Genomic DNA, 27,184 nt, shown 5'->3' with positions numbered 1-27,184 from the left:
AAGAACATGATTGTACACTAGAAAATCCAAGAGGATCAACTAATCACTGCCATAGCCTACCAACAAAATAACAAGACTGAAGATGGAAATAGAAAAACTGAAAGATTTTCCTAAACACCACCAATAACCAATACAAAGAAGGAAAGAAGATTCTATTCACAACTGTAAAAATACAAATGATAAACAATACTAAATATACAAATAATAAATAATAATAAAAAACCTTAACAAGAGAGATGAAGAACTATTTGGAATACACCATGGGCCTGAATACAGACATCAAATCTTTCTACGCATTTATACCTAGCTATTGTTAACTATAAGGCAAAGGCTACCCACTCCAGTATTCTGGCCTGGAGGATTCCATGGACTGTAAAGAATACAGTGAACTGTATAGAATACCATACAGTGACTGTAGAGTCCATGGGGTCACAAAGAGTCAGACAGGACTGAGCGACTTTCACTTTCACTATTGTTAACCATGGTTAGTTTATGGTGTTTTATTTTATAGATTTTTAAAAATGCAAATCAAAAAATCCCAAAATAAAATTTGATGCAGGAGGGAGATTTAAAACTTCCTTGCAACATTATCTGAAAAAATAATCAAGTAAAAATATCAAGTGGAAAAGTGTGCGAGCTTCAATTTCAGAACACTTAAACCTATTTTAGTAACTAGCACTTCATACAGATTTCTTGTTTAATTTTCTTAACAATTCTATGAAATACATAAGTCTCCTCTTACTAAATAGTAACGAACCCAAGGCCCAGAGAAGTTCACTATAAGATTACACAACTTGGTGTCCATACAACTGCAAAGCCCAGGTTCTAAAACAGTACATTAAGATGTGCCTTACTTTATACTGACACATATTACAGAACAGAATAACAGAATGTAGAATACACCAGAGAAAAGAAACCCTGATTAGTGGAACTTAATAGCAGCCCAGAAAACAAATCACAGTTAACTGAAAGAATTTTATATAAGATAGTAAGTATAAAGATAAATGGAATGAAGATGAACTATAACACAAATATTGTTTTTAAATAGGAAGGATACAGATCCTCATTTCACAGAACAAAATGAATGCTAACATAGAAACAAAAAAACAAAAGATTCATGTATTTTTAATTCTTAAAAATCTAAAAACATTTGTTATTCAAAAATTATAATCTGAACTACAGTCAGATATCACCTCACACCGGTCAGAATGGCCATCATCAAAAAGTCTACAAACAATAAATGCTGGGGAGGGTGTGGAGAAAAGGGAACGCTCTTGCACTGTTGGTGGGAATGTAAATTGATACAGCCACTATGGAAAACAGTATGGAGATTCCTTTAAAAACTAGGAATAAAACCACCATATGACCCAGCAATCCCACTCCTAGGCATATACCCTGAGGAAACCAAAATTGAAAAAGACACATGTATCCCATTGTTCATTGCAGCACTGTTTACAATAGCTAGAACACAGAAGCAACCTAGATGTCCATCGACAGATGAATGGATAAAGAAGTTGTGGTACATATGCACAACGTGGTACATATGCACTCAGTCATAAAAAGGAATGCATTTGAGTCAGTTCTGATGAAGTGGATGAACTTAGAATCTATTATACAGAGTGAAGTGAGTCAGAAAGAGAAAGATAAATATTGTATTCTAACGCATATATATGGAATCTAGAAAAATGGTACTGAAGAATTTCTGTACAGGGCAGCAATGGAGAAACAGACATAGAGATAGACTTAGGGACTTCAGGAGAGGGGAGGAGAGGGTGAGATATATGGAAAGAGTAACATGGAAACTTACATTACCATATGTAAAATAGCCAACAGGAATTTGTCGTATAGATCAGGAAACTCAAACAAAGGCTCTGTTATCAATCTAGAGGGCTGGGACGGGGTGGGAGATGGGAGATTGATTCAAAAGTGAGGGGATATATGTGTGCCTATGGCTGACTGATGTTGAGGTTTGACAGAAAACAATAAAATTCTGTAAAGCAATTATCCTTCAATAAAAAAATAAATTAAAAAAAATTACAATCTGAACCAAACAGCAAACAATCAAATGAGATAATTAAATTTGCCATTAACAGGACTGATTTTAATGCATAAGAGCTTATATGCACAGTATTTTAACCAAAAATACCTTCTTATACAAAGGATGTAGACAACTCAAAAAGAAAATAGAAAGAAGTAACTTTTTAAAAACGATCCTTCATTTAACAATTTTTGACTGCTTCCTATGTTGAATGCTTTGGCCCAAAGTATCCACCAATACACTGTTACTACAGAGTTCATGACACAGTGTATTTACTGGAAAAAGGAAATAAATTAATAAGAAACAACCTTTGAGTACATGGTGCTATTAGAGACTCACAGATAGCTTTCCTGAAAAAGCATTATGAAAGCACACAAACCCAACAGGTCAAAGTCAGAAAGCATGAATCTCAAGAAATAGAAACAGGATGTACAAAGGACCAGAGGCCAAAAAAACCTCTTGGCCCTTTGGGGTAGTGGATATAGTTCATTACAGCCAGCTTCTTTCAAGGTTTTGGGACAATGTAGGAGTAAAGATATTGGGGTAAGGGAGGGGAATTGGGAAAGAGAATCAGACTGCAAAGGGCTATGATGGGTTCTCTAAGCCATGTTAAAAGCCATGTCCTCACTGAAGACAATGAGGAAACATTAAGAAGCTTAAGTAGGGCTTTCCTGGTGGGTCAATAGTAAAGAATCTGCCTGCCAATGCAGGAGACACGTGTTCGATCTCTGATCCTGGGAGATCCCACATGCCATGGAGCAACTAAGCCCCTGGGCCACAACTGTTGAGCCTGTGCTCTAGAGCCCAGGAGCTGCAGCTGCTAAGCCCATGTGCTGCAACTACTGAAGCCTGTGCGCCAAGAGCCCATGCTCTGCAACAAGAAGTCTGCGCACTGCAACTAGAGAATAGCCCCCACGCAGTGCAACAGAGAAAAAGCCTGCACAGCAATGAAGACCTAACACAGCCAAAAATAAGTAAATACATAAAATTATTTTTTTTAAAAAAAAGATGCTCAAGCAGGGGAAGTGATGTAAGCATACACATGTTTTTGGATAGTAACTCTAAGTCAGCATATCAGTACAGGAAAGAGTTTTTGAAAGAAGGTAAACCGTAGGAAAGATGACCAGTTAGAGGTATGCTATATAATAACTCAAGCATGAGATGTTAATAACAGTGTAGACAAGGATAGTAGCAGAGGAGGTAGAAGGAAGAGCTTGAGATTAGACTTATTTAGTAAGAAAAATCTATAGGATTGGGTCATTTACTGGATATAGAAGGGAAGAAAGAGAAAGAGTTGAGAATGGTGTCCAATTTCAGTCAGGACAACTGAATGGATAGTAGCTCAGAGGACTGATGGGAAGAGAAGGAGAGACAAAGCAAGCACACACTGAAAGATCTGTGACACAGCGTAGGGTGACAGGCAGCTGGACAAAGCTTAAAGCTCAAGAGTGATGGAGGCTTGAGAAAGATTTGGCAGTTATTATCAAAGGTGAAAAATAATGAAAATATTCAGAAACATCATTTATCTATTAGATTGGTAAACTGAAGATTATAATACTCTTACTAGTAAGTAGATGGTGGGAAAATTGGTATTCTCATGAATAGTGAGAATGGAAAAAAGCACAACTTTCTGAAATTAAATATGGCAAATACATGCCAAAATGTAATATAGCCAAGGATATTCTATAATGCATCCTACTCTCAAAGATTCCCTTATCTCTGAGTGCTCTCTACATTTTTTCCCACAGTAGTTATCTTCTAACATTTTGTCTAGCACACTGACTGTTTTACTGTCTGTCTCCATCTAAAATGCAAGCTGAATAAGGGCAGGCATCTTAACATGGATCCAATTACTAGAGCAACATCTGGCACACAATAAGCACTTTGACAAAAGATCTGCATGAGTGAAAGACTATATGAAAGAATGAATGATTCATATAAATAAAAAGGTATTATTTTCATCTATCTAGTTGGTAAAGATTTTAAAAGACAAACAGCACTCAGAAATGAAAAGGGAATAGAAACATAACCCTTTCATACATCAGTGCTGAAATATAAATTGGTACAACCTTTCTGGAAGACAATTTAACAACTTCTATCAGGTTTTTAAACGTATACACACTTTGACCACAGCATCAGTTTTTAAAATCTTCCCTAAGGTCTGCATCAGAAAATGGTATAAAGATATATACTTAGAAAGATGTCTATCATAAATAAACACTGTTTATAAAATAGGAAAAGTGGAAACTTCCATTTCTATCAATAAGGTTATTATAAACTGTGAAACATTTAAAAAATACCATGCAGTTACTATTTTAAAATAATGACATTAGACATATATTGACATGAAATAAAATTCCTAACATAATAAGGGGGGAAAGGCAAGTTACATTAACAGCCTTATGAAGACTATAAATTATATAAAATAATATATGGGCCTGTCTATATGGATAGCAAGAATACCAAGTGTGGTCACCAAAATGTTAACAAATATTACCTTCAGGTGCTTGGGCTTTAATTTTACTTTCTTCTTTAAGCTCTTCTTTTTTACTTGAATTCTCTACAGAGTATATCATCTTTCTAATCAGAAAAAACAAAGCTATTTTCATTTGGAAAACCTCAGAAAGTTCTGTTTCTAATCCCTTTATGGTAATATACAGTAAGAAAGAAAACTTATTTTCCATCATAAGGGTTCTTTATCAGATTGACAGACCTTAAATACTTTGACTTCTATTTCTTCGTAAATCTAAAGAAAAGATTTCAACAGTTTTAGGAAACTATTCCAGAAACAGAAACGCACCATCAATGCCTGAGCTAGTGTTACTGACACTAGCATTCAAGTCATGCTTTCTACTTGTCCAGCATCTTTTCTGTATTAATCTGACATGCTAACACATGTTGCTCAAACAAAAAAGCCAAACCAAACCAAATCAACAAAAACAAAATATGTGTGCAACCCTTATTAAAGGCTTATATTCTAAGGTAAATACTTCTTGGAAAGTGAAAAATCATATCGTCCAACCTACCCATAAAAACCTATTAAGCTTAGAAATCAATTTGGAAACCACACAGTACAACAGAAGGAATATGGTCCCAGGAAACAAATAGTACCAAGTATGCCCCCTGCTAGCAGCATGATCATGGGCAATTTACTTAACTTCTTTGTACTTCAGTTTCCTCATCTATAAAATGATGATACCACAAATGCTAAATGACTGTTGAAAGGCCTATATGTATTACCATATATGAAGCCCCAGCTTTATACACCTACCACATGTCTAGTTTGTAATAAGCAACAAATGCTAACTCCTATACTCAAAAGGACAGCAACTGTCACCATTTTTTCTGTAAAGCATTTCTGGACTTCCCTGTGCAAGCCTGTTAGTTCTGTTTTCAAAACACCAGCCATATCCTAATGCTTGTCAATCGCAAGAACAAGAACTTTTCCAGAATAAGAACTATATCTTATTCATGTTTCCAGCATCTAGTACAGTGCCTGGCACAGGGTTTAAAAAAAAAAAAAATGGCAGAATGAGTAAATTAACAAACTAATTTTATCAAAACATCTCTTTAAAAAGTTCATCCTAGGATACAGCTGTCTCACTATTAAATCAAAGTCAAATCAATGAATTAGAAAAGCTTATGCAAAAGAGCAATTTCTTCAGAAAGGCTAAGTCAAACAAAATAAACCATGGCACTGATATACATTAAGTCAGTGACAGAATGTTCTTAATATAAAATTGAAAAACTTGTCTTTTGACAGTTTCTTGGCTTCTACTATGTATTTCAAATTCAAACAACTAAAACTGTTAAAACAAATAGCACACACACAGCTAACCAGGTGAAAGTCAGAAAAAAATGATCATTTTGTTTTCCCTTAATAAACAGATTTGTAAAATTACTAAAATACTGTAAGAAAACTTTCCGGAAGGCATAAAAGAAAGGCTCTGCCAGTAGAAGACAAAAGTTACTAACAGGATAGTTTACTGTTAAAGAGTAAATTAAAGTGATTTAGTCTCATTTTAAAAACTGAAAAACAAGGAAGGGTTATCAATGCAAATAATCAAATTAACATTTCACCAAAATCTATGAGAGAAACTTCATTAATGTTGCAGACTTAAATTCATTCAAAATCTCTCTAAAGAAACATTACTTTAAAAAAATACACACAATGTCTTCTAATAAAAGTCCTATCAAAAAAAAATCCTATTAGACCTACCTGACTGGAGCATTACGGTTCTTCAACTATCCTGATAATTATGTAAATGCAAGTTGATGATGCTGTTACTATTTGAAAACTATTTAATGTCTTACTTTAAAATTACATTAGCACTAAAACTGTTTACCTATTGAAGTGTATAGCAAAAGCTGCTTTACTATAAATAAAGGTAAATAGAAAAAACATAAAATCTAAATTAGAAAGTGTAAACTAATGAGGTTGTGGACAATCAGAAAGTTATTGATTTAATTACTAAGCAATTTCTAACTCAAAATCTCTTAGTACCCTTAGAGTCCTAAATTATCATGTGAAACTTATTACAATCAAAATACTCTAGATCACAGTAAATATTTCATTTCTGTTCAGTTGAAATAAAAAGCAAGAATACTGGGGACATGGATTGACTTTCTAAAGGTAACCCTGCCTTCTATCCTACTTAAAAAAAAAAAGAATCCCACAATCGGTTCAAGGAAAAATATCTTTAGTTGACCAATAAGCCAAATTATTACCACACAAAAACAAAAGCACAATATAAATTTTCCAGAACTATGTCCAAACAATAGGGAAAAAAAGTCCTCAAGGTTATAACCGTAAGTAAAAATATACTGCAATTCTAACCATAAAGTAGTAAAAATCACTCTAAGTTGAAAGAAATTTGATATAAATTGCTTACATTGTAAAATGAAGGTAAGGTTTATGTACAGCAGCAGCTGATGACTGTTTCTTTGGTGATCCTGAGTGACAACTTGTCTCGAAAATTGATAAAGCATTCTCATCTTCACTGTCATCTAAAATCAAAGTTTCTATATCTGTTTTAAAAAGAACACAAAGGTTATGAGGCTTAAGAAGTCATTTAATACTACTGACCTACCAAAGCTAAGGAAAACTGATTAAAAAATCAAGTGGCAGTAACAAGTTATCTATCAAATAACACAAATTGACCAGGCAAATGACAAACTACAGTATTTTGAGTAAGTTATAAATGGAACCAATGTAATTCTTTCACCTGTACAGACTACTGAAGTATTATGAGATACATTTTTGGAGAATAACTACAAGAAGTCTGGAAAAGAAATGGCACTCTCATAAAGTTCTCACCTACTTACTAAGAATCACTAAGCTAATTTTTACCAAAACCAGTGCATTTAATACAAAATGGTTTAATTAATAGAGTAATTGAAGTATGGCCCAGTTCTTACAAAAGCAACAAGGAATAAATTGACCTTTATTTTTTTCACATGGCATACACACACACATTTCAAGGAAAATCTAGTCTAGTTAAGAAGGGACTCAGGAATTTAGTGGAAAAAAAGCCAATCTTAGAAAACACACTCATTCAAGTAACATTAGTCTCTTTATGGGTCTTAAGTTACTGCTCAATGAACAACTGGAACTAAAATTCCTATTGAGAGTGCCATACTTAAAAATTTACCTAGACTGCAACCTAAAGTATTATAGCTATAATTCACACATACTTAACAAAAGTGTCAATTCATTCAATAAAAAGCAATGCTACATGTATAGGAGAAATGTGAGGAAATTTAAATTGACAGAAATCATACCCTTCCCCAAAGAAAACAAGGAAAAAAAGAGATATGCTTTCTAAAATGAGGTCTTGAATTGTGCTGGCAGATAGAGCACAATTCAGTGGCTTTTAAAAGTCAAATATTGGCTAATTCAAGTCAATGTATGACAAAAACCACTACAATATTGTAAAGTAATTAGCCTCCAGCTAATAAAAATAAAGGAAAAAAAAAAGTCAAATATTTAACATGACTAATATTATAAAAATTAATCAAATAATTAAGTACCATTTGATTGATAATTCATATACAAGGACACTTGCTAAGAAAAATATTAAAGACCAAAATAATCCAGAATAATATATCTAAATAACTAAAAAAAATTATTAATAATCAAAGTGATTTCTTCCTTCCACTGGCATATAAAGAAAAAAATGGATCTAAAGCATACTTAATACTTATGGGGAAAAAAGTGGTAAGAAAACATAGCTAATAATGTCATAAAAAATTCTCAAATGGAAATAAAGAAGTTATAATCTCTCAGAAGAGAAGGTAGATTTTTATGATTTTCTAAAGGTAACATAGTTTTTTTTAATTTAAAAAAATTAGGGAAAATATACAGATTCTCGGTTATGAAAATCAGAGACAAGAAATGCACAGTTCATGGCAGAGTAGCTGGCTCATATATAATATCTATTCTCATTTGACAAATTTAAGAAATCAAGTAATCAATGTGATATTTCATGAGAATCTACTTTAAAAAGTTTCTGAAAAATATATTTATAACAGCAAAATTCACTGACTACTGATGATTTTTTTCTCTATATAACAGTTATAACGTTAACATAATTCACTAACAATTTTCTATACAGTGAAAACTACATGCTAAACAAAGAAAATTAAGACAATTTTTAAAAATTACTGTCTCTTCAAAGTTCATGGGCTTTACTTTGATTAGCATACAAACCTAAAGTTTTCCTATAAATAAGTAACATTTTTTAAAGTAGCTTTCTATTTTTTTCTCAAATTCAAACTACAATCATGAGGCCAGAATTCAAGACCATCTATAATCAGGTTCTAGTTTACTTCCTTACTAATAAACTACACTCCATTAGCACAGCACACTATGGAGTGCTGTGCCAATAATAGCAATATGATGAGCTGAATCCAGAGGGACATTATAACAACATGGTTAACAGCACTGCCTTTGGAGTTGGGCTCCCTGGGTTTGAGCAAGACCTAGAACTTACTGAGTGACCTTATATAAATGAATATCTTCATTTTTGATAGAGTAAGAGTACCTACCCCACAGGATTGTTATGAGGATTAATAAATGACAATTTATGTAAACACTTTATAATAAGAAGAGAAATGTAAATCAATACTATTACAGTCAACTTTCCTAAAGATGGTAACACTCCTATATTAAGATAGTCAGATAGTCCCAAGAGTAAACAAACAGAACAAATATTCAGAACAAATTCATTATTCTTATAGACACTGAATAAGCAACTACTGTATGCCAGGCATATGCTAGGTCTAGAATACAGTGGCAAATGAAATAGATACATCTCCTATATTCATGGCAAATATAAAAGAGTAACACACAAATACTTTTATAAGGATATTCAATTTATTTACTTATGCCCATACTTATTTCATTTAAACAGTATGAAAAGAGAATTTATACTACCTTCTTTCTTGTCACTCTGGCTAATCTCAGCATGAGGAAACACTTTTTGCAGGACAGCTAGGATGTTGTTGAAGCTTCTTTCCAGCAGTGGTTTTATGATGGGAGACAGTGCATGTCCCGAAGACATGACAGCACGCTGGGAAGCAGGCACAATATTCTGCATTGCATGGTAAAAATCTTGGGCATTGAGCACGATTGAGGAAACATCTAGCTGCAGTTTATGACTGCTAGCATAGATCTGGGGATAACGCCTCCGCAGGGCAATCAGGGCAGCTTCAGTGCACAGGGCCTTAATATCAGCTCCGCAATAGCCTAATGCACAAAAGGAAAAGGATAACAAAGGTAAGTCCATTTTTCCAAGTACCAATTATATTTTGCAAATATGTACATCTTTATCCAAAAAACTAATATTAAATCAATTATTATGGGCAATTTTACTAGCAAAATGAAAAATGACCCTTGAAAAACATCTAATAAAACCATTTATCCATTAACTGAAAATGCTTTGAATATGTTAACAAATACATAAACTAATGATATTAAAAGTCATATATTTTTGTGCCAAGACCACTGATTATAATGTACATCTTTCTTCAAGAAAGGTTTAAGAAAAATAACGTCATATCAATCCTTCATCAATATTCCTAATCATCAGTTTAGTCCTTAAGGCATCAGTTTTCCATAAATTTTTCTAATATTACTAATTTCAAACACCTATAATGAAGCGGTACAAAGTAGTATACATAAGCAGAAACTTCAAAATCAGAGCTATTCTACTACCAACTCTGAGTGCAAGGTAGAAGCAGGTTAATATCTAAGTATCCCCAAAACTATAAAGTTGTAAGCATCTCTGATAATTCCAAAGGTACTAAAAGGAATGAGAATTCTTCCATTTTTCACATTAATTTCCTTTTTATATATACTTTTAGCTTAAAGTGATTCATAATCTAGTTCAAAGGGCTATAGAGACATGAAGCATCATCCATTACCCATATTTAAGTGATCATCAAGTTAAATAACTGATCGAGCTGCCAGTGAAGTCAGTCATTTCATTCATTTGAGCAACAAATACATAAAAAAATATAGGAACTGTTAGGTCTTTAACACAAAACAAAGAAGAAAACTCAAACTAGTCGTGGTTGGTTTTTTACATTACTGATTAAACCTACATTTGGCCACCTTTGTCAGTTACGCCAGCAGGCGGAACCACTCAAACTAGTTACAGAACATTAGTCCCTAAGCTCTTCCAGGGGTGTTATTATATTTATTTCATTTTATATCTTACAATGACCTTGTAGAACACTTAAGTACTGAAATTAAAATTGTGATTAGACAGGAAAAATATAAGCAGAGAAGAAATAGTCCCAGATTAACTGGCAGAAAAAGAACATTAACGAACAAAACCATATAAATCAAACTGACTCACACTTCTATAATAAACTATATCCCTATTATCAGTAAAGATCACCTTAACCAAGTCCTACATGCAACATAAAACTCCTTACCCTGCTCTCCTTTTTCCACAGCACTTATCACCTTATCATTTACCTAGTATTTTTATTATCTGCCTTCCCCAACTAGAAAATGACCTCTAGGATTATTTGTCTTGTTCACTAAGTGTTTATCTATCTCAAATACCAAGAACAATGTCTGGCCTGGCTTTCAATAGATATCCAATAATTTCCTGAGTGAAAGAATGAATGAAAAGAGAAAAAAGTTAACAGCAAGGTTATAGTCTGGAAACATAAAACTGTTAAGTTACCATGTATAACAGGAAAGGGGGAAAAATGAATCCTACCTACTAGGCTTTTTTTTTTATTCCCAAGAAATTTAAGCTCTTTTATTATTAAACCAACTTACTGGGACTAAAAATTTCAACTAAAATTATTAAGAATTGTATTCTTAAAAGGAACATTTATTAAGAGGTAGGGGAAAACTTACTATGTCCTATGAGAATTTAATTCAGAAAAGGATAAGCAGATGAAGCTTGAACACTGTCCCATGCCAGCAATCAATTTCCCAAAAATTTCTCAGAAAAAAACAAGTTTACCATTCAGTTCAGTTCAGTTCAGTCACTCATTAGCGTCGTTGCAGCCCCATGGACTGCAGCACACCAGGCTTCCCTGTCCTTCACCAACTCCTGGAGCTTGCTCAAACTCATATCCATCGAGTCGGTGATGCCTTCCAACCATCTCATCCCCTATCGTCCCCTTCTCCTCCTGACTTCAATCTTTCCCAGCATCACGGTCTTTTCCAGTGAGGCAGTTCTTCACATCAGGTGGCCAAAGTATTGGAGTTTCAGCTTCAGCATCAGTCCTTCCAATGAATATTCAATTCCTTTAGGATTGATTGGTTTGATCTCCTAGCAGTCCAAAGGACTCTCAAGAGTCTTCTCCAGCATCCCAGTTCAAAAGCATCAATTCTTTGGCACTCAGCTTTCTTTATGGTCCAACTCTCAATCCATACATGATTACTGGATAAACCATAGCTTTGACTATATGAATCTTTGTAAGCAAAGTAATATCTCTGCTTTTTAACTGCTGTCTAGGTTGGTCATAGCTCTTCTTTCAAGGAGCAAGCGTCTTTTAATTTAATGGCTGCAGTCACCATCTGCAGTGATTTTGGAGCCCAAGAAAATAAAGTCTGTCACGGTTTCCATTGTTCCCCCATCTATTTGCCATGAAGTGACAGAACCAGAAGCCATGATCTTTGTTTTCTGAATGTTGAGCTTTAAGCCAGTTTTTTCACTCTCCTCTTTCACTTTCACCAAGAGGCTCTTTAGTTCCTCTTCACTTTCTGCCATAAGGGTGGTGTCATCTGTATATCTGAGGTTATTGATATTTCTCCCAGCAATCTTGATTCCAGCTTGTGCTTCACAAAGCCTGGCATTTCACATGATGTACCCTGCATAGAAGTTAAATAAGCAGGGTGACAATATATTAGCCTTGACGTACTCCTTTCCCAATTTGGAACTAGTCCGTTGTTCCATGTCCAGTTCTAACTGCTGCCTCTTGACCTGCATACAGGTTTCTCAGGAGGCAGGTAAGGTGGTCTATTCCCATCTCTTTTAGAATTTTCCACAGTTTGTTGTGATCCAAACAGTCAAAGACTTTAGTGTAGTCAATGAAACAGAAATGGATGTTTTTCTGGAATTCTCTTGCTTTTTCTATGATCCAACGGATATTGGCAATTTGATCTCTGGTTCCTCTGCCTTTTCTAAATCCAGCCTGAACATCTGGAAGTTCTCAGTTCACAAACTGTTGAAGCCTCACTTGGAGAATTTTGAGCATTACTCTACTAGCCTGTGAGATGAGTGCAATTGTGCAGTAGCTTGAGCATTCTTTGGCGTTGCCTTTCTTTGGGATTAAAATGAAAACTGACCTTTTTGGGTCCTGTGGCCACTGCTGAGTTTTCCAAATTTGCTAGCATATTGAGTGCAGCACTTTGACAACATCATCTTTTAGGATTTGAAATAGCTCAGCTGGAATTCCATAACCTCCACTAGCTTTGTTCATAGTGATGCTTCCTAAGGCCCACTTGACTTCACACTCCAGGATGTCTGGCTGTAGGTGAGTGATCACACCATCACTCTCCATTTTATTTTCTACTTCTTAAGGAATGAATCCCCTCCCCCCCAAAAAAACCTATCTTTTCCTATTCCATACATATCTGTAACATTAGTTCAACAAAATAACTGTAGAACACTAGCTCAGACATAAAGTTAATCAAACAATCCATTTCAGAGGAAGTAAAGAATAAACTACCACCTTCAAAAAATATAAACCACACTCCTTTTACTTCTTTAAAAGTATATACAGTTACTGAACATCCTATATGACCCAATTTTAAGTGCAAAAAGTCTAAGTTAAAAAGGACAAAAAAAAATGCTCAAAAACAATGCAGAACAGAAAAAAGTCACTAAAAGTTATTTTATACAGTAAATGTTGCCCATAACATTTGTGTTTGACATAATATGTTAATAATATAATTAGCAATCTACTGTTCATTTTTTCTTAACTTATTAAAGATAACTTTAGAGTTTATCAACTGTAATAGATTCCATTTAAAGTAAATTTCCTTCCCTAAATTATATGGATGTTTCTATATTGACACATTTTATTAACAATACCAAAAATCACATTTGTTAATATTACCACAGTCTCATCACTACAGTCTTTTAAGTGTTAGCAAGCTGTCAGCTCACAGTGACAAATATAAGTCATACAGCACCCTTTGAGAACTGCCGTGTAGTTTACAATCCATTTTGTTAAAAAAAAAAAATTCTAATTTTTTCCTTGAAAGTTTGAATTTCATCATTAGTAATAAAGTTTTACTTGAAAAAAATAAATTTTCATATGGATTATCGTAACCAACAGACTATAAATTACAGGATTTATCTTCGTTACATTTGTTCATGAATGAGAATTACTAGTTTATATCTGTGGTTGTCAACCTTGACTAGTCTGAATAAACAAAGAAAATGAATCAAAAATAGGTTACCAATAAAGTTAGTGAATCAGAATCACTAAGTGGTGGTTTAATATCATAAATATGTATTTTGAGAAAACTACCAGTCATTCTGATAAACAAAAAAATTGAGAACTACTGAGTTAATAATGTACTTTCCTTTTGTTTAGTCACTGAGTCATGTCTGACTTGCGACCACACTGGGACCCCATGCGACCCCAATACTTTATACACTTTCCTTACTAGACTCTAAAACAGGATTAAAGGTATATCATAACCAGGCTAAATAGGTTATATTAAGTGTGATCACATGTCCCGGTTTAGGTCGCTTGCCTAAACAGCATACTTTTTCACTCTCAAAGGGTCCTGGTTTAGAAAATAGATGATATGACTATTCTAGAAATACTGAAATATAGCCTCTTTTGAGAGTTAAAAGTTGATATTAGAGAAAATATCAAAATCCCTTCCATAAGAATTCCATAACTATACTAATTCTACCACTACAATTCTAATAGTCTGATAAATACACATATCTAGACACCAAAAAAAAAGGCATTTTGAGTACTGTTAAGATGGAGATTTGTCTGAAAGACTGAAAGTATAAACTATTCAAAGAGGATATAAACTAGGAAAGGCAATAAAATTTTATGAAGCTACTTTTTAAGTAAAATACCAAACAGTGAAGGTCCACAAGCTAAGATGCCTCATTGACAGAGACCCTTTCATTGCTTAAACCTTAGTGAAAATGAATAGACAAATATGATTAGATAGAAGATCTTCATTAACTTTAAGCTCCTACTATTTATGCACATGTTCTGGATACCGAAATTACTTGAAGACTACTAAAAATCACACCTATGAAGCATGCAAACCTCCAAGTACTTGGGAATTCATTTCAAGATAAAAGTTACCAAATCCATAACCTCTAACAAAAGGTCAACCATGTTTTCAGTTTTTCATCAACAACCTGCTTACTCTTTTGTCAGGCATAAATTTCACTCTACTGAACCCATACATGTTAAAACATCTTTGGGATACATAAGTGGTAACTTCATAATGAATTTAAAGTGTATTGCTATTTCATTCCTGTTTGAAGACTTGCATTTGATTTTTTTTTAATGTGAATTGGTTTCTTAAATGAAATAAATGTCACAAACAAAATCAGAAGTCAGTTAATTATAATTAAATTAATTATAATTTTTATGTCACTCTCCAGGAAGAAAATAGTATATATATACAAGCAGATTCTAAACCAGCAATGCCACCCCCAAAAAAGGCAAGAGAAATTTTTCAGTCCTATAACAAAGTATGTCTTAAAATTTTTTTAACTTAAGAAACTGACTAAAAGCTAAAATAAATAACTTGGTAAAATGAGAAGTAGTGGCCTTTGGAAATGAAAAAGAAAACTGAGACTCTAATATTTAGGATGACAAATTAGAGTATATAATATTTCAGATGGTAGATAGGGTAATAAAAAGTAATTTTTAGATTACTCAGGGAATTTCCAAGATTATCTGAAGACTTCTGCTTATTTCAGTTAAGGATCATTCTGTGACAAATTCACAGACCAATCAACAAAGACTTTCCATTCTGATCTGTACTCTAACACAATATCATAAAAGTAGCAGGAAATAAAAGGGGTCAAATTTTCAAAAAGGGCAAAGACTGGGTTTTGTACCAAATACCACCCTCTCCCATAAAGCAGCACAAGGCTTTGCAAAGGTCAAGCCAAATTTACATGAAATGGGTTTGGCGCATGCTCTCTTATACCAGGCAAAGCTTAAACTGTAGTAGTGCTGGAGAGATTTACGTTTTCTCCTCACCAGAAGATGTCGAGGTCTTTGTGGTTCAAAAGTTGAGGTATGCTGCTTCGGAGATGGAGGTCCCTGTGGATGAAGAGGATAATTCGGATGTAGCTAACTGAATGGACTAATGTTCTATTTAAGTTTTAATTATTTGATGGTGGACCACAATGATTTTTTAACTAAGTTGTTCTTTTTGGTTTTGGTAACTTTAAACTTTTCCCAAGTAGACTGCTGATTGTTAGTGGACTTATTAGGGGAACTTCTTCATAATGCTTAAAAAGTTCATGGAGAGATTTTTTAATCTATATTTTTGGGAGAATGAGAGAAAAATAGACAAAAGACAGAAAAAGAATGAAAGGAAAATACCTGCGTGTATATTCAGCTGCTTAATACCATATTCATTTTTATTTCAGACCTAATTAGTGCCAAACTCCTGAATTCTAAAACCTCTGAATTCCATCTCCTATGTATGCACATAAAATACTCTCACCATATCCTTTTAGGGCAATAGTGTTCATTCACTCTGTTGGAGATCTTCTACTCTGTGAATAATTTAACATTAACTTGGAGAGTTTAACATTTAGGGAAATATAGCAGATGTCACTAAGTGTTTTCTTTGAAGACTCCTCTCACTCAACTTCTTTCTACACCACCAGAATGAAGATGAGTCCATCATGTAATCTGCGAAGTAAAAGACTATAGTCCTGCCCTATACATGGATCTTTACCTCTTGTTTAAGCTTATTTTTCTTAGTAAAGTTTCTGAAAGGGAACAGTTCCTAAAAGGAGACACTGTAATAAGATTGGAAATCCAGCACTCAATGAAAGGCATTATTACTACGGAGTTTTGTTAATCGAAACACCTAATGGCAGCTAAAATTTTAATTTAGAAGTGTTCAAACTTCAAGTGAAATGTTTAAAAAAATTTTTTACATTTGAAGGCAAAGCCATCTATTGCACAAAAGTATAATTATACTCATTCACATTCCAAATATAAGGGGAAAAGGAGGCTGAGCAGAACAAACAATAACAGTCAAAAATTCAAATAGTAGCACTCACCAACACATTTTTCGGCCAATTCACCTAAAAAAGCATCCGACAATTTTGGATTCCAGTCCCTGGTATGGATCTGTAAAATGTGTTTTCTTGCCTAAGAAGAAAAGCACAGATAAATAAAATCTTGCCTAAGGAAAAAAATACAAATAAAATATCATCAACCCCAAAATGTATCAGATGGAACAAATTCATCAACTAACCATATCCCAGAAAAGCAATTGTTTATTTTAAAAGAAGCATAAACAGCTTGGCAGCCATGTTAACTCTGATTCCCATAATAACCCTGTGAGCTATGTAGTAGAGATCCTTGTTTCACAAACTAGGACATGTAATAGTCTGAGAGGTACAGGAACTTGATCTAGGACTAGAACTCAAAACTAAATTACACTTTCCTCCACATCATTTTTACCATCTGAAAATGTTTCAGCAAAAAACTTCAATGCATTATAATAACCATAACTTCTAACAAACTGTATATTTAGATTTTTCAGGTCCTTTTAGTTCTAATATGCATAAAGTGTCATTACAGTTTGAAGTTGAAGTTTTTGATTAAGTAAAGAAATATAATACACACTGTCATATAAGTTCATGAATGCTTTCACACTTAATACATAACAAGGTAATCTCCATGAATAGTAATTGAATTCACTGAAAAAAACAAAGGTTTAAACAATTTTACCTTGATTTTTTTCTTTCAAAATAGCATTCTCTACCTTAAATCTAACTGGATAACACAATCAAAATTTTAACATCTTGGTTCCAAATTAAATTTCTTTTTCTCCCACAGGAAAAAAAGAAACACTGAAGTATAAAAATCCATAATCAGCTTAAAAGTCACATCAGAATGTTTTTTCACATTTGCCTTCTTTCAGGGGAAAAACAACGCTTTCTAAAATTTAATGTCCTTATTGCCTCAACACTGCTACTTGAGTTTCTTAAGACTATGAAAAAGCAAATTATAACCAAGATAAAATTATTATTGGCTTGGTGAGGAATCTGGGATCTAGCTCCAAGACAAAAAGAACTTGGAAGTTATCGGATAAATTTTGCTCAAAAGTTGACAAAATCTGGAATCAGTAGCTATTGCTTCAATTCCAAGGTCTAAGCTGGGCATTCAACTACCAAAAATAAACCAATGATATAACAAATATTTTCTTTCATATATATATATATGACTTGACGTATGTAAGTTTGAGCAGGCTCCAGGAAATGGTGAAGAACAGGGAAGCCTGGTGTGTATACACACACACACACACTTCATAATCAAATGAGAAATAAATCTTAGTATATTGAAAACAGACTGTTACCTTTTGATCCGGAAGGTTGAAAAGAAATTCTCTGTCAAAACGACCAGGTCTCCTAAGAGCAGGATCTATAGAATCAAGTCTATTTGTAGCACCAATAACAACAATTTCACCCCTATTGTCTAATCCATCCATAAGAGCAAGGAGGGTTGACACTATAGAGCTGTAAGAAAATTTTAAAGAGGAAAGAAAGAAAAAGTTGCAAAAACTGTTGCTTATACTAACTTTTATCAGTCTTAAAGATTTTTATATCCATGTTCAAAAGTGAAATTAAGTTCCAATTAACTTTCTCATATTGTTCTAAACGGGTTGACACTATAGAGCTGTAAGAAAATTTTAAAGAGGAAAGAAAGAAAAAGTTGCAAAAACTGTTGCTTATACTAACTTTTATCAGTCTTAAAGATTTTTATATCCATGTTCAAAAGTGAAATTAAGTTCCAATTAACTTTCACATATTGTTCTAAACAGGTTTAAGTCTTCTGAAGATATGACTGACATATAATACATTGGATATGTTTAAAGAACACAAATTGCTGAATTTTGAAGTATGTGAAACTATCACCATTAAGGAAAAAAGTAATATTGATCATGCTCTTCTTTGCACCCTTCGTAATCCATCCCCACTGCTCCTCCTTGACCTCTACCCAATCCCTTGGAAACTACTGATCCAAGTTCTGTCACTATACATTAGCTTGCATTACCTAAAATTTTATATAGACGGAATCACATGGTAAATACTATTTTTCTACTGGATTCTTTCCCTCAGCATGATTATTTGAAATTTATCACACTGTTGGTGTATTTTTGTTGTTGTTCAGTCACTCAATCTTGTCTGACTTTTTGCGACCCCATGGACTGCAGCACACCAGGCTTCCCTGTTCTTCACCATCTCCCAGAGCTTGCTCAAACTCACATACATCAAGTCAGTGGTGTCATCCAACCATCTCATTCTCTGTTGTCCCCTTCTCCTCCTGCCTTCAATCTTTCCCAGCATCAGGGTCTTTTCTAATGAGTCAGCTCTTCGCATCAGGTGGCCAAAGTATTGGAGTTTCAGCTTCAGACATCAGTCCTTCCAATGAATGAATATTCAGGATTGATTTCCTTTAGGATTGACTGGTTTGATCTCCTTGCAGTCCAAAGGACTCTCAAGAGTCTTCTTCAACACCACAGCCCAAAGGCATCAATTCTTCAGCAGTCAGCCTTTTTTATTGTCCAGATCTCACATCCACACATGACTACTGGAAAAACCATAGCTTTGACTATACAGACCTTTGTAGGCAAAGTACTGTCTCTGCTTTTTAATATGCCGTCTAGGTTGGTCATAGCTTTTCTTCCAAGGAGCAAGCATTTTTTAATTTCATTGCTGCAGTCACCATCTGCAGTGATTTTGGAGCCCAAGAAAATAAAATCTGTCACTGTTTCCATTGTTTCCCCATCTATTTGCCATGAAGTGATTGGACCAGATGCCATGATCTTTGTTTTCTGAATGTTGAGTTTTAAGTCAATTTTTTCACTCTCCTCTTTCACCTTCATCAAGAAGCTGTTTAATTTCTCTTCACTTTCTGCCATAAGGTTTCTGTCCTCTGCATATCTGAGGTTATTGATATTTGTCCCAGCAATCTTTACTCCACTTTCTGCTTCATCCAGCTTGGCATTTCACATGATGTACTCTGCATAGAAGTTAAATTAGCAGGGTGACAATATACAGCCTTGATGTACTCCTTTCCCAATTTAGAACCAGTCCATTGTTCCATATCCAGTTCTAATTGTTGCTTCTTGACCTGCATACAGGTTTCTCAGGAGGCAGGTAAGGTGGTCTGGTATTCCCATCTCTTGAAGAATTTTTCACAGTTTGTTGTGACCTATACAGTCAAAGGCTTTGGCATAGTCAATAAAGCAGAAAAAAAAAAAAAAAGAGAGAGAGAGAAAAAAATAAAGCAGAAGTAGATGCTTTTCTGGAATGTCTTGCTTTTTCCATGATACAGTAGATGCTGGCAATTTGATCTCTGGTTCCTCTGCCTTTTCTAAATCCAGCTTGAACATCTGGAAGTTCTTGGTTCACATACTATTGACCCTTAGGTTCAAGGATTTTGAGCATTACTTTGCTAACATGTGAGGCATTTTAACAAGAGTTTATTCCTTTTCATTGCTAAAACAATATTCCATTTTATGATATATCCCAAATTGTTGATATACATGTTGATGGACATTTAGACTGTTTCCAATTTTTGGCTATTACCCAAAAATATTATGAACATTCACATACAGGTTATGAAAATTTTCCCACAGGTTTTTTGCTAAAAGTTTTATACTTAAACCTCTTGAGTTTAAGCCTTAATCCTCTTCTTAATCTTTAATGTTTACAAAATCTAAAACAACGTATTTTCTTTTCCTAAATACTGCTTTATCAATGTCTTTTTTATCATGGCCAACTGAGCCAGAGGTTGGTTTCAATTTTATTTTTTTCAAAGAAGCAACTTTTTAATTTCTTGATTTCTGTATATCTTTGTTTGCAGTTCATATACTGTTATAATTTTTATTTCACTAGTACCATAGATTATTTAGAATTAGAGCAATAACTGCTGATAACAGACATAAAATTTTCTGCTTGTCTGTTTGTTATCTCTTACACATAGTATATTATTAAACTTTGGAAATTAGTTGTGATTTAAGGCATAATATAAGTTTTTATAAATGATGTTTAAAACTAGTGTTCATTCTATATTGCCTTAGATAAGTATGCACACAAGATCAGATTCATAGAACACAGTTGCTCAAATAATCTACAGAGAATTTATTTTATGCTCCTTTGTTCTATTAATTACCAAGAGGTACATGATCTCTTTCACAGTGATGATCAGTTTGACTCTCACTTTGCAGTTCTGTCAATTTTTGTTTTATATAGTTTGAAATATAGTAATTAGGGAATTACAGATTTTAAACCATTACATCTTTTAATAAGTTGAAGCTTTTATCATTATAAGGGGATCGTCTTTATATTTATAATAATGCTTTCTGTCTTACACACAATTTTGTCTAATACAGCAATAGTAGCTTTCTGTTAGCATTTACCTGATAAATTTTGTACCATTTATGAATTGACTATTTCAGACATTTTATATAAACGAAGGTTCCAAATGGTGGGGAAAAGGCAAACAAAAGCTTAGTCACAAGTATTCACAGGGACAAGAGAAACAAAAAAATATTTTAAGAAATAAAATATTATAAAAACATTACAGCTAGGATGAAAATTAGAAGCTCACAAATTTAAGCAGCTCAATTCAAAATAGGAAAATTCTACCTACAAACATCTGAAGACAGAGGAGCCTGGCGGGTGAATAGACCATAGAGTCACAAAGAGTCGGACACAACAGAGTGACTGAGCACATACATGCGCGCGCACGCACACACACACACTCATGCACACACATGCTATAAGAAAGAAGTCTTCCTCAAGGAAACAACAGCTTGCACCTTACAAGCCTCACAGCACTAATTCAAGGGTTAAGTCTTAGTAATATGTCAACATATGAACTCAACATAATCAGATTAGGAAATATTACCTGTGGATCTGATCTTGCCTGCTAGAGCGAACTGGAGCTAATCCATCTATTTCATCAAAAAATATTATAGAAGGTCTCATCAAATATGCCTAGTATAAAAAGAAAACAAGTATTAGTTTTCATTTTTAATGTAATTACTATGTTTTTTTAATAAGTAACAGAAGTAAATAGGTAATATAAGCAAATGGTACTTATACATGGTATACATGCAGCAGGTAAGAAAGATTATAGAGGAAAAAGAAAAGCTCCTATCTCCTCAGTCTCCAATCACAAGGTAATGATTGGAGTTACCTACCCAGTAACTAACTACTGTTTTCAATTTGTTTATTCTGCCATATGTGTCATTTACACACATACACATACATGTATTTTTAAACATACTATTTTATTAAACACATTTAAACACACTACTCATATTGCTTTTATCATATAACAGACTATTTTATGTTAATGACATATTTTAATTAGCTTCCATGTAAGGATATAAGAAAAGCATTCCTACAAACTCTAATATAATTTAAGAAAAAGCAAGGTCATTCTATGAAAACTTAAAGCAAAAGGAAGGTGAAGAATCTAAACCTGCAGAAATTAATACCAACAGAGTATGACAATAATTTTAAAGACAGGTTTGGCTTAAAATGTCAAGGTGGACTGGAGAGGGCTCACTGGACCCCAATCCTTGAAGCTAGATCACTGGATTCAAATCATATGTGGACAGGATAGGGAGGGTGAATTACAAGGATTCATGGAATGGCATCAAATGACCAAGAACACAGGAGTGGATTCCTGCCCCAACCCACTGGCATTCATGTGGATTTTTTTAATTCAACTTGATTGGCTATTCCAAAGATTTTTTTCCCCTGTTTTTGGTGATTGGAGCCCTAAAGGTGCACAATGGAATTGTGTTTTGCATTTTTTTGGTAAAAGGAACAAAGCAAGGACCTGGAAATACACACTGGAGCAATCTCCTGGGAAGGATTCAGCATGAGTAGATTTAAAGGTGAAAGTGGGAGTTTGTTTAAAACAATAAATCACTAAATCATTTCTAGGGCTTCCCTGGTGGTTCAGAGGTAAAGAATCTGCCTGCAATTCAAGAGATATGTTCGATCCCTGAATCAGGAACATCTCCTGGAGAGAAATGGCAACCCACTCCAGTATTCTTGCCTGGGAAATCCCATGGACAGAGAAGTCTAGCAGGTTATAGTCAGGGGTCACAAAGAGTCAGATATGACTTAGCAACTAAACAACAACAAAAGTCACTTCTAAATTTAAAGAAAACAAAATTGCGATTGAAGATTAAGTAGTTTTCCAATTGGCTATGCCATTTTCCTTTGAAAAAACTATATTTTAAAAACTAAAAAACATACTCAAGGTAATAGAAGAAGTACCTTCTTCTGACCAAGAGGTAGCAGACAAGTTTCCAGACACCATTAAGAAAACCACTGATAAGAAAGAGTGTCTGAACAGGTTTTTAATACAGACAACAGTGCCCCATTCTCATTTATTAGTAAAGAAGAGAAATGAACACCAGGATTTAAGGCTGTTTCTTTGTTATCAACGCATGAATCGTGATACCTAATAAATATGAATTTTTTTCATTTTATTTGTTCATTTTTGATGTATAGTATAATATATATAACATCTACAGTGTTTTGCATTATATAAGACAACATTGACATAGATTGAGAGAGAATTCAACTTATATTCAGGCAACGTAAAACTTTGGTTTTGGTAAATATAGTATAGTATTGCAAATCTCATGATTTTTTTTTTTAACATTTTCTTCTCTCTAACTTACTTTACTGTAAGAATACAGAATATAATACATAATACAAAATATTCATGCTAACTGTTTATATTATTGGTAAGGCTTCCTATCAACAGTAGGCAGGTAGTAGTTAAGTTTGGGGGGAGTCAAAAATTATATACCAATTTTCAACTGTATGGAAGTTGGTGCCCCTAACCCCTGTATGGTTCAAGAGTCAACTATATACACTTCCTTTTAGGAAAAATTCATATTAGTCCAATGAGATAGGCATTATTTGCTCCATTTTATAGAAGAGGCAAATAAAGATCAGATGCTTTCAGTTACTTAAAGTTACATACTTAATAGGGCTTTTCTGGGGCTCAAATGGTAAAGAATCTGCCTGCAATGCAGGAGACCCATGTTCAATCCCTGGGTCAGAAGATCCCCTGGAAAAGGGAATGGCTACCCACTCCAGTATTCCTGCCTGGAGAATTCTATGGACAGAGGAGCCTGGTGGGCTATAGCCCATGGAGTCGCAAAGAATCAGACAAGACTGAGAGACTAACACTTTCACTTTCATATATACTTAATAGTAAAGTCAGATATGAACTAACATTTTTCTGACACCAAAGGCCAAACTCTTAGCCAATACATTGTATGGTCAACCCTCAGTATCTGTGGGGCAGGGCACTGGTTCCAAGGCTCCCCAGAGATACCAAAATACGAGGATGCTCAAGTTCCTCACATAAAATAGCATAGTACTGTCAGCCCTATATATCCATGGATTCCACATCTGTGAACTCAACCAACATGAGTTGAAATTGTTGCCTGAATCTGTGGATGCAGAACCGGCAGATATGGAAGGCCAACTGCACCTCCTTCATCTCATTTAGAGAACAGATTATATCCTTAATTTAGGAATGTAGATTCTTGTCATTTAAAAAGACATATAATGACTACAAGCAGTTTTTTTTAAAAAAAGAAAGAAAACATTTCAAATCTATTGCCCACAAAGAAACAGAAACGAAACACAAATAAAGTAAATATAGATTTAAAAAGCAACATGGAGACTCCCTGGTAGTTCAGTGGTTAACACTTCACTTTCCAATGAAGGGGGTGCAGGTTTGATCCCTGGTAAGGGAGTTAAAGATCCCACATGCCTCACGGCCAAAATAACCAAAACATGAAACAAAAGAAATACTATAAAAAGCAGCATGATTTATGCTACGGTTTTTGATAAAACCAAGAAACATTCCTACACCCAGTATCAAGTTGCAAAAAGTATAACACTGTCAAAAATTTAAAAATAAGTCATTGGATAATTTGCCAGTATCCCCAACCTGATTCTCCCCAAATCCACCAATGTTATTTTACATTATTTTCCAATTATTATGAAATCCTCTTGAAACATGAAGACTGCATATGTTTGACTTCTCAATAGACATCGAACACCTTGACGTTAACAATTTTACTTTATCCCTCTTTCTAGACCCATTATCTGCAACACAGCAGTCTTTAACATGGATACTGATAATAACTAAAAATAACATTTGAAATGCTTTACCAATTAGGTAGAACTTTGATACACATCAACTCAGTAATGGGTATTCAACAAATGCTTGCTCTAAGTATTTTTAAAGTGTCATGTGAATCTCCTTAGGCATAACAAGATATAAATTGCATTACCATGTATGAATGACCCCCTTCAGTACCCTAAATAATTTAAAAGTGAATTTATATCAGGACTAATTTATATAAGTATTAGGAAATGGTATTTTTAAGTAGTAAAGATAGCCCAAATAATATTCACTTACCTTACTCAGCCTTTTAAAAGCATTCATTTAATACTGAATTCTTCTAGTATATTTGTAACTCATGAAAATAAATAATATACTGCTTTGTGATATTTCTTGCACAGATATTTAACTTTTTATGTTTGTTCTAGTCCCTCAATTAGATTATAATCTATATGTGGTATCTAGGGATCTCAAAAGCACTTAACATGGTATTTATTATATGCCAAGTTGCCACCTCAATAAATATTTTGTAAATCATCTTAAATTAGTACTAGTGAAACTGCTACTAAATACCTCTAAGACATACAAATTCCAATTACTGATCCTAAATTTAACACACTGATTGGTAAATATGACTTGTTATGAACAGTTTGTGTAATATTTATAGACCAAGTATATTAAGTATTCTTAAGAAGATATTCTCACATTAGCTGACTTCACTTACCTGATCAAAAAGAAGCCTAAGCTGCCGCTCAGATTCGCCAACCCACTTACTCAGACAATCCGCTCCTTTTCGCATAAAAAAAGCCACCTTTTTGTCTCCCTGACTGCACTCGTTAGCTAATGCTCTGGCGACCAAGGTTTTACCTGTGCCAGGAGGACCATAAAACAAACAGCCTCTAGAGGAATAGAGAGTCAATAAAAGTAAATTAGTGTTACCATTAGCACTAATTATCAATTTAAAAGTATGCACCTCCCATATAATTTTGAATTAATGTGTATTTATTATTATTAGACACCGACAAAGCTTTTTGTAGTATACAGGCAAAAGTTTCACTTCGCTGAGAGTCCTCAAGGATATTCTCAAACAATCAAGCTTTGGTATACAAGAAATAGTTCAATCAGGGTAGACAGTAGTTTGGCAAAACATAAAAGGCATTAGCCCTGTGACCCAGAAATTTCATATTTTTTACAAAATCATGTAGAAATACTCAAAAGAATGTTATAGACTTTCTTAAAAAATCTAAATGCTATCTATTAATAAGGGACAAATACACCACTACATCTATAAATTAAACACTAGTAAGATGTCAAAAAGAATAATACACACAATATTTATTAATATGAAGTATCTATATTATAGAGTGAAAAATAAAGTTATATAAGGGCATTATTGAGTAATCTCATTTTATTAAATGTTTAAATGCACACTATACAGGCAAAATCATAAACTTAATATATGCATATATGTATAAAGGAAAGTTGTAAAGAATATAAAAACTGTTCATCTCTAAAGAGGAAGATTACTTTTAGCTTATAACACATTTTAACTCCATTTTTTAAAGTTCCTTGTTAATGAGTTTTTTTTAATTTACTATTTTTTAACAGTAACTGAATCTAATGAATATGATCAGTATTGATCACATTCATTGGATCATATCATATAAAAAGTAAATAAATTGCTATTATGATTCGTAAGAGCCACTGTAGAATTACAGGCCAATATTTAACTCACTCAAATAGAAGATGACTCTTTAAAAGATTTTCTAAATCCTTAAAAGGATGAATAACAAATTAGAACCAAATCTCTTAAATAAAAAGAGATATTTAGCAGTTTAAATCTATGTGTACATCTTCAGAATATTTTATTCTGCCCAATTTCCTCTCACATGATTTCTCAGCCTTTTCTAATAGTTAACTAGCTAACCACCTCATGATCAGACACAATTAATCTGATCATAAACTATCAAGTTTACCATTTCAAAAGTACCACATCATTGAGTCAAAGAAACACTTCACTGAAATTGTGCTTTCAAAGACTAAACAACATATAGTGTCAAACTCAATCCTATTAGGAGACCAAATTAAGGAAAATCTAGCTGGGCAATCCACTTGTATATTCAAGGCCTGCATAAAGAATCTCATCCTACGTCTGAGTCCAAAATGCTGAAATATAAACTTCAAGTGCCACAGCTTTTGAGGTCCAAATAAAAAACTTTCATTCTTAATTCTCATTGTTACTGCTACTGCTAC

At 33.7% G+C, this 27,184-nt stretch overlaps 1 protein-coding gene across 4 annotated transcripts in view; it reads right to left on the bottom strand.

Annotated features, from left to right (window-relative positions):
* The window catches only part of ATAD2B (ATPase family AAA domain containing 2B), a 125,442-nt gene that overhangs the window by 51,227 nt on the left and 47,031 nt on the right, over window positions 1-27,184 (bottom strand). For all 4 annotated transcript variants that reach the window (XM_043469254.1, XM_043469255.1, XM_043469256.1 and 1 more), the window contains 6 exons: window positions 25,656-25,830; window positions 21,668-21,756; window positions 18,108-18,267; window positions 16,804-16,894; window positions 9,474-9,785; window positions 6,931-7,066 (listed from right to left, as the gene is read on the bottom strand). In XM_043469254.1, coding sequence (XP_043325189.1) covers window positions 6,931-7,066; window positions 9,474-9,785; window positions 16,804-16,894; window positions 18,108-18,267; window positions 21,668-21,756; window positions 25,656-25,830 — 963 coding nt within the window. The remainder of the gene's footprint in view (window positions 1-6,930; window positions 7,067-9,473; window positions 9,786-16,803; window positions 16,895-18,107; window positions 18,268-21,667; window positions 21,757-25,655; window positions 25,831-27,184) is intronic.

The sequence above is a fragment of the Cervus canadensis genome, chromosome 5, assembly GCF_019320065.1.
Source record: "Cervus canadensis isolate Bull #8, Minnesota chromosome 5, ASM1932006v1, whole genome shotgun sequence".
NCBI classification, from domain to species: Eukaryota; Metazoa; Chordata; class Mammalia; order Artiodactyla; family Cervidae; genus Cervus; species Cervus canadensis.
This window is presented reverse-complemented; position numbering and strand designations above follow the sequence as displayed.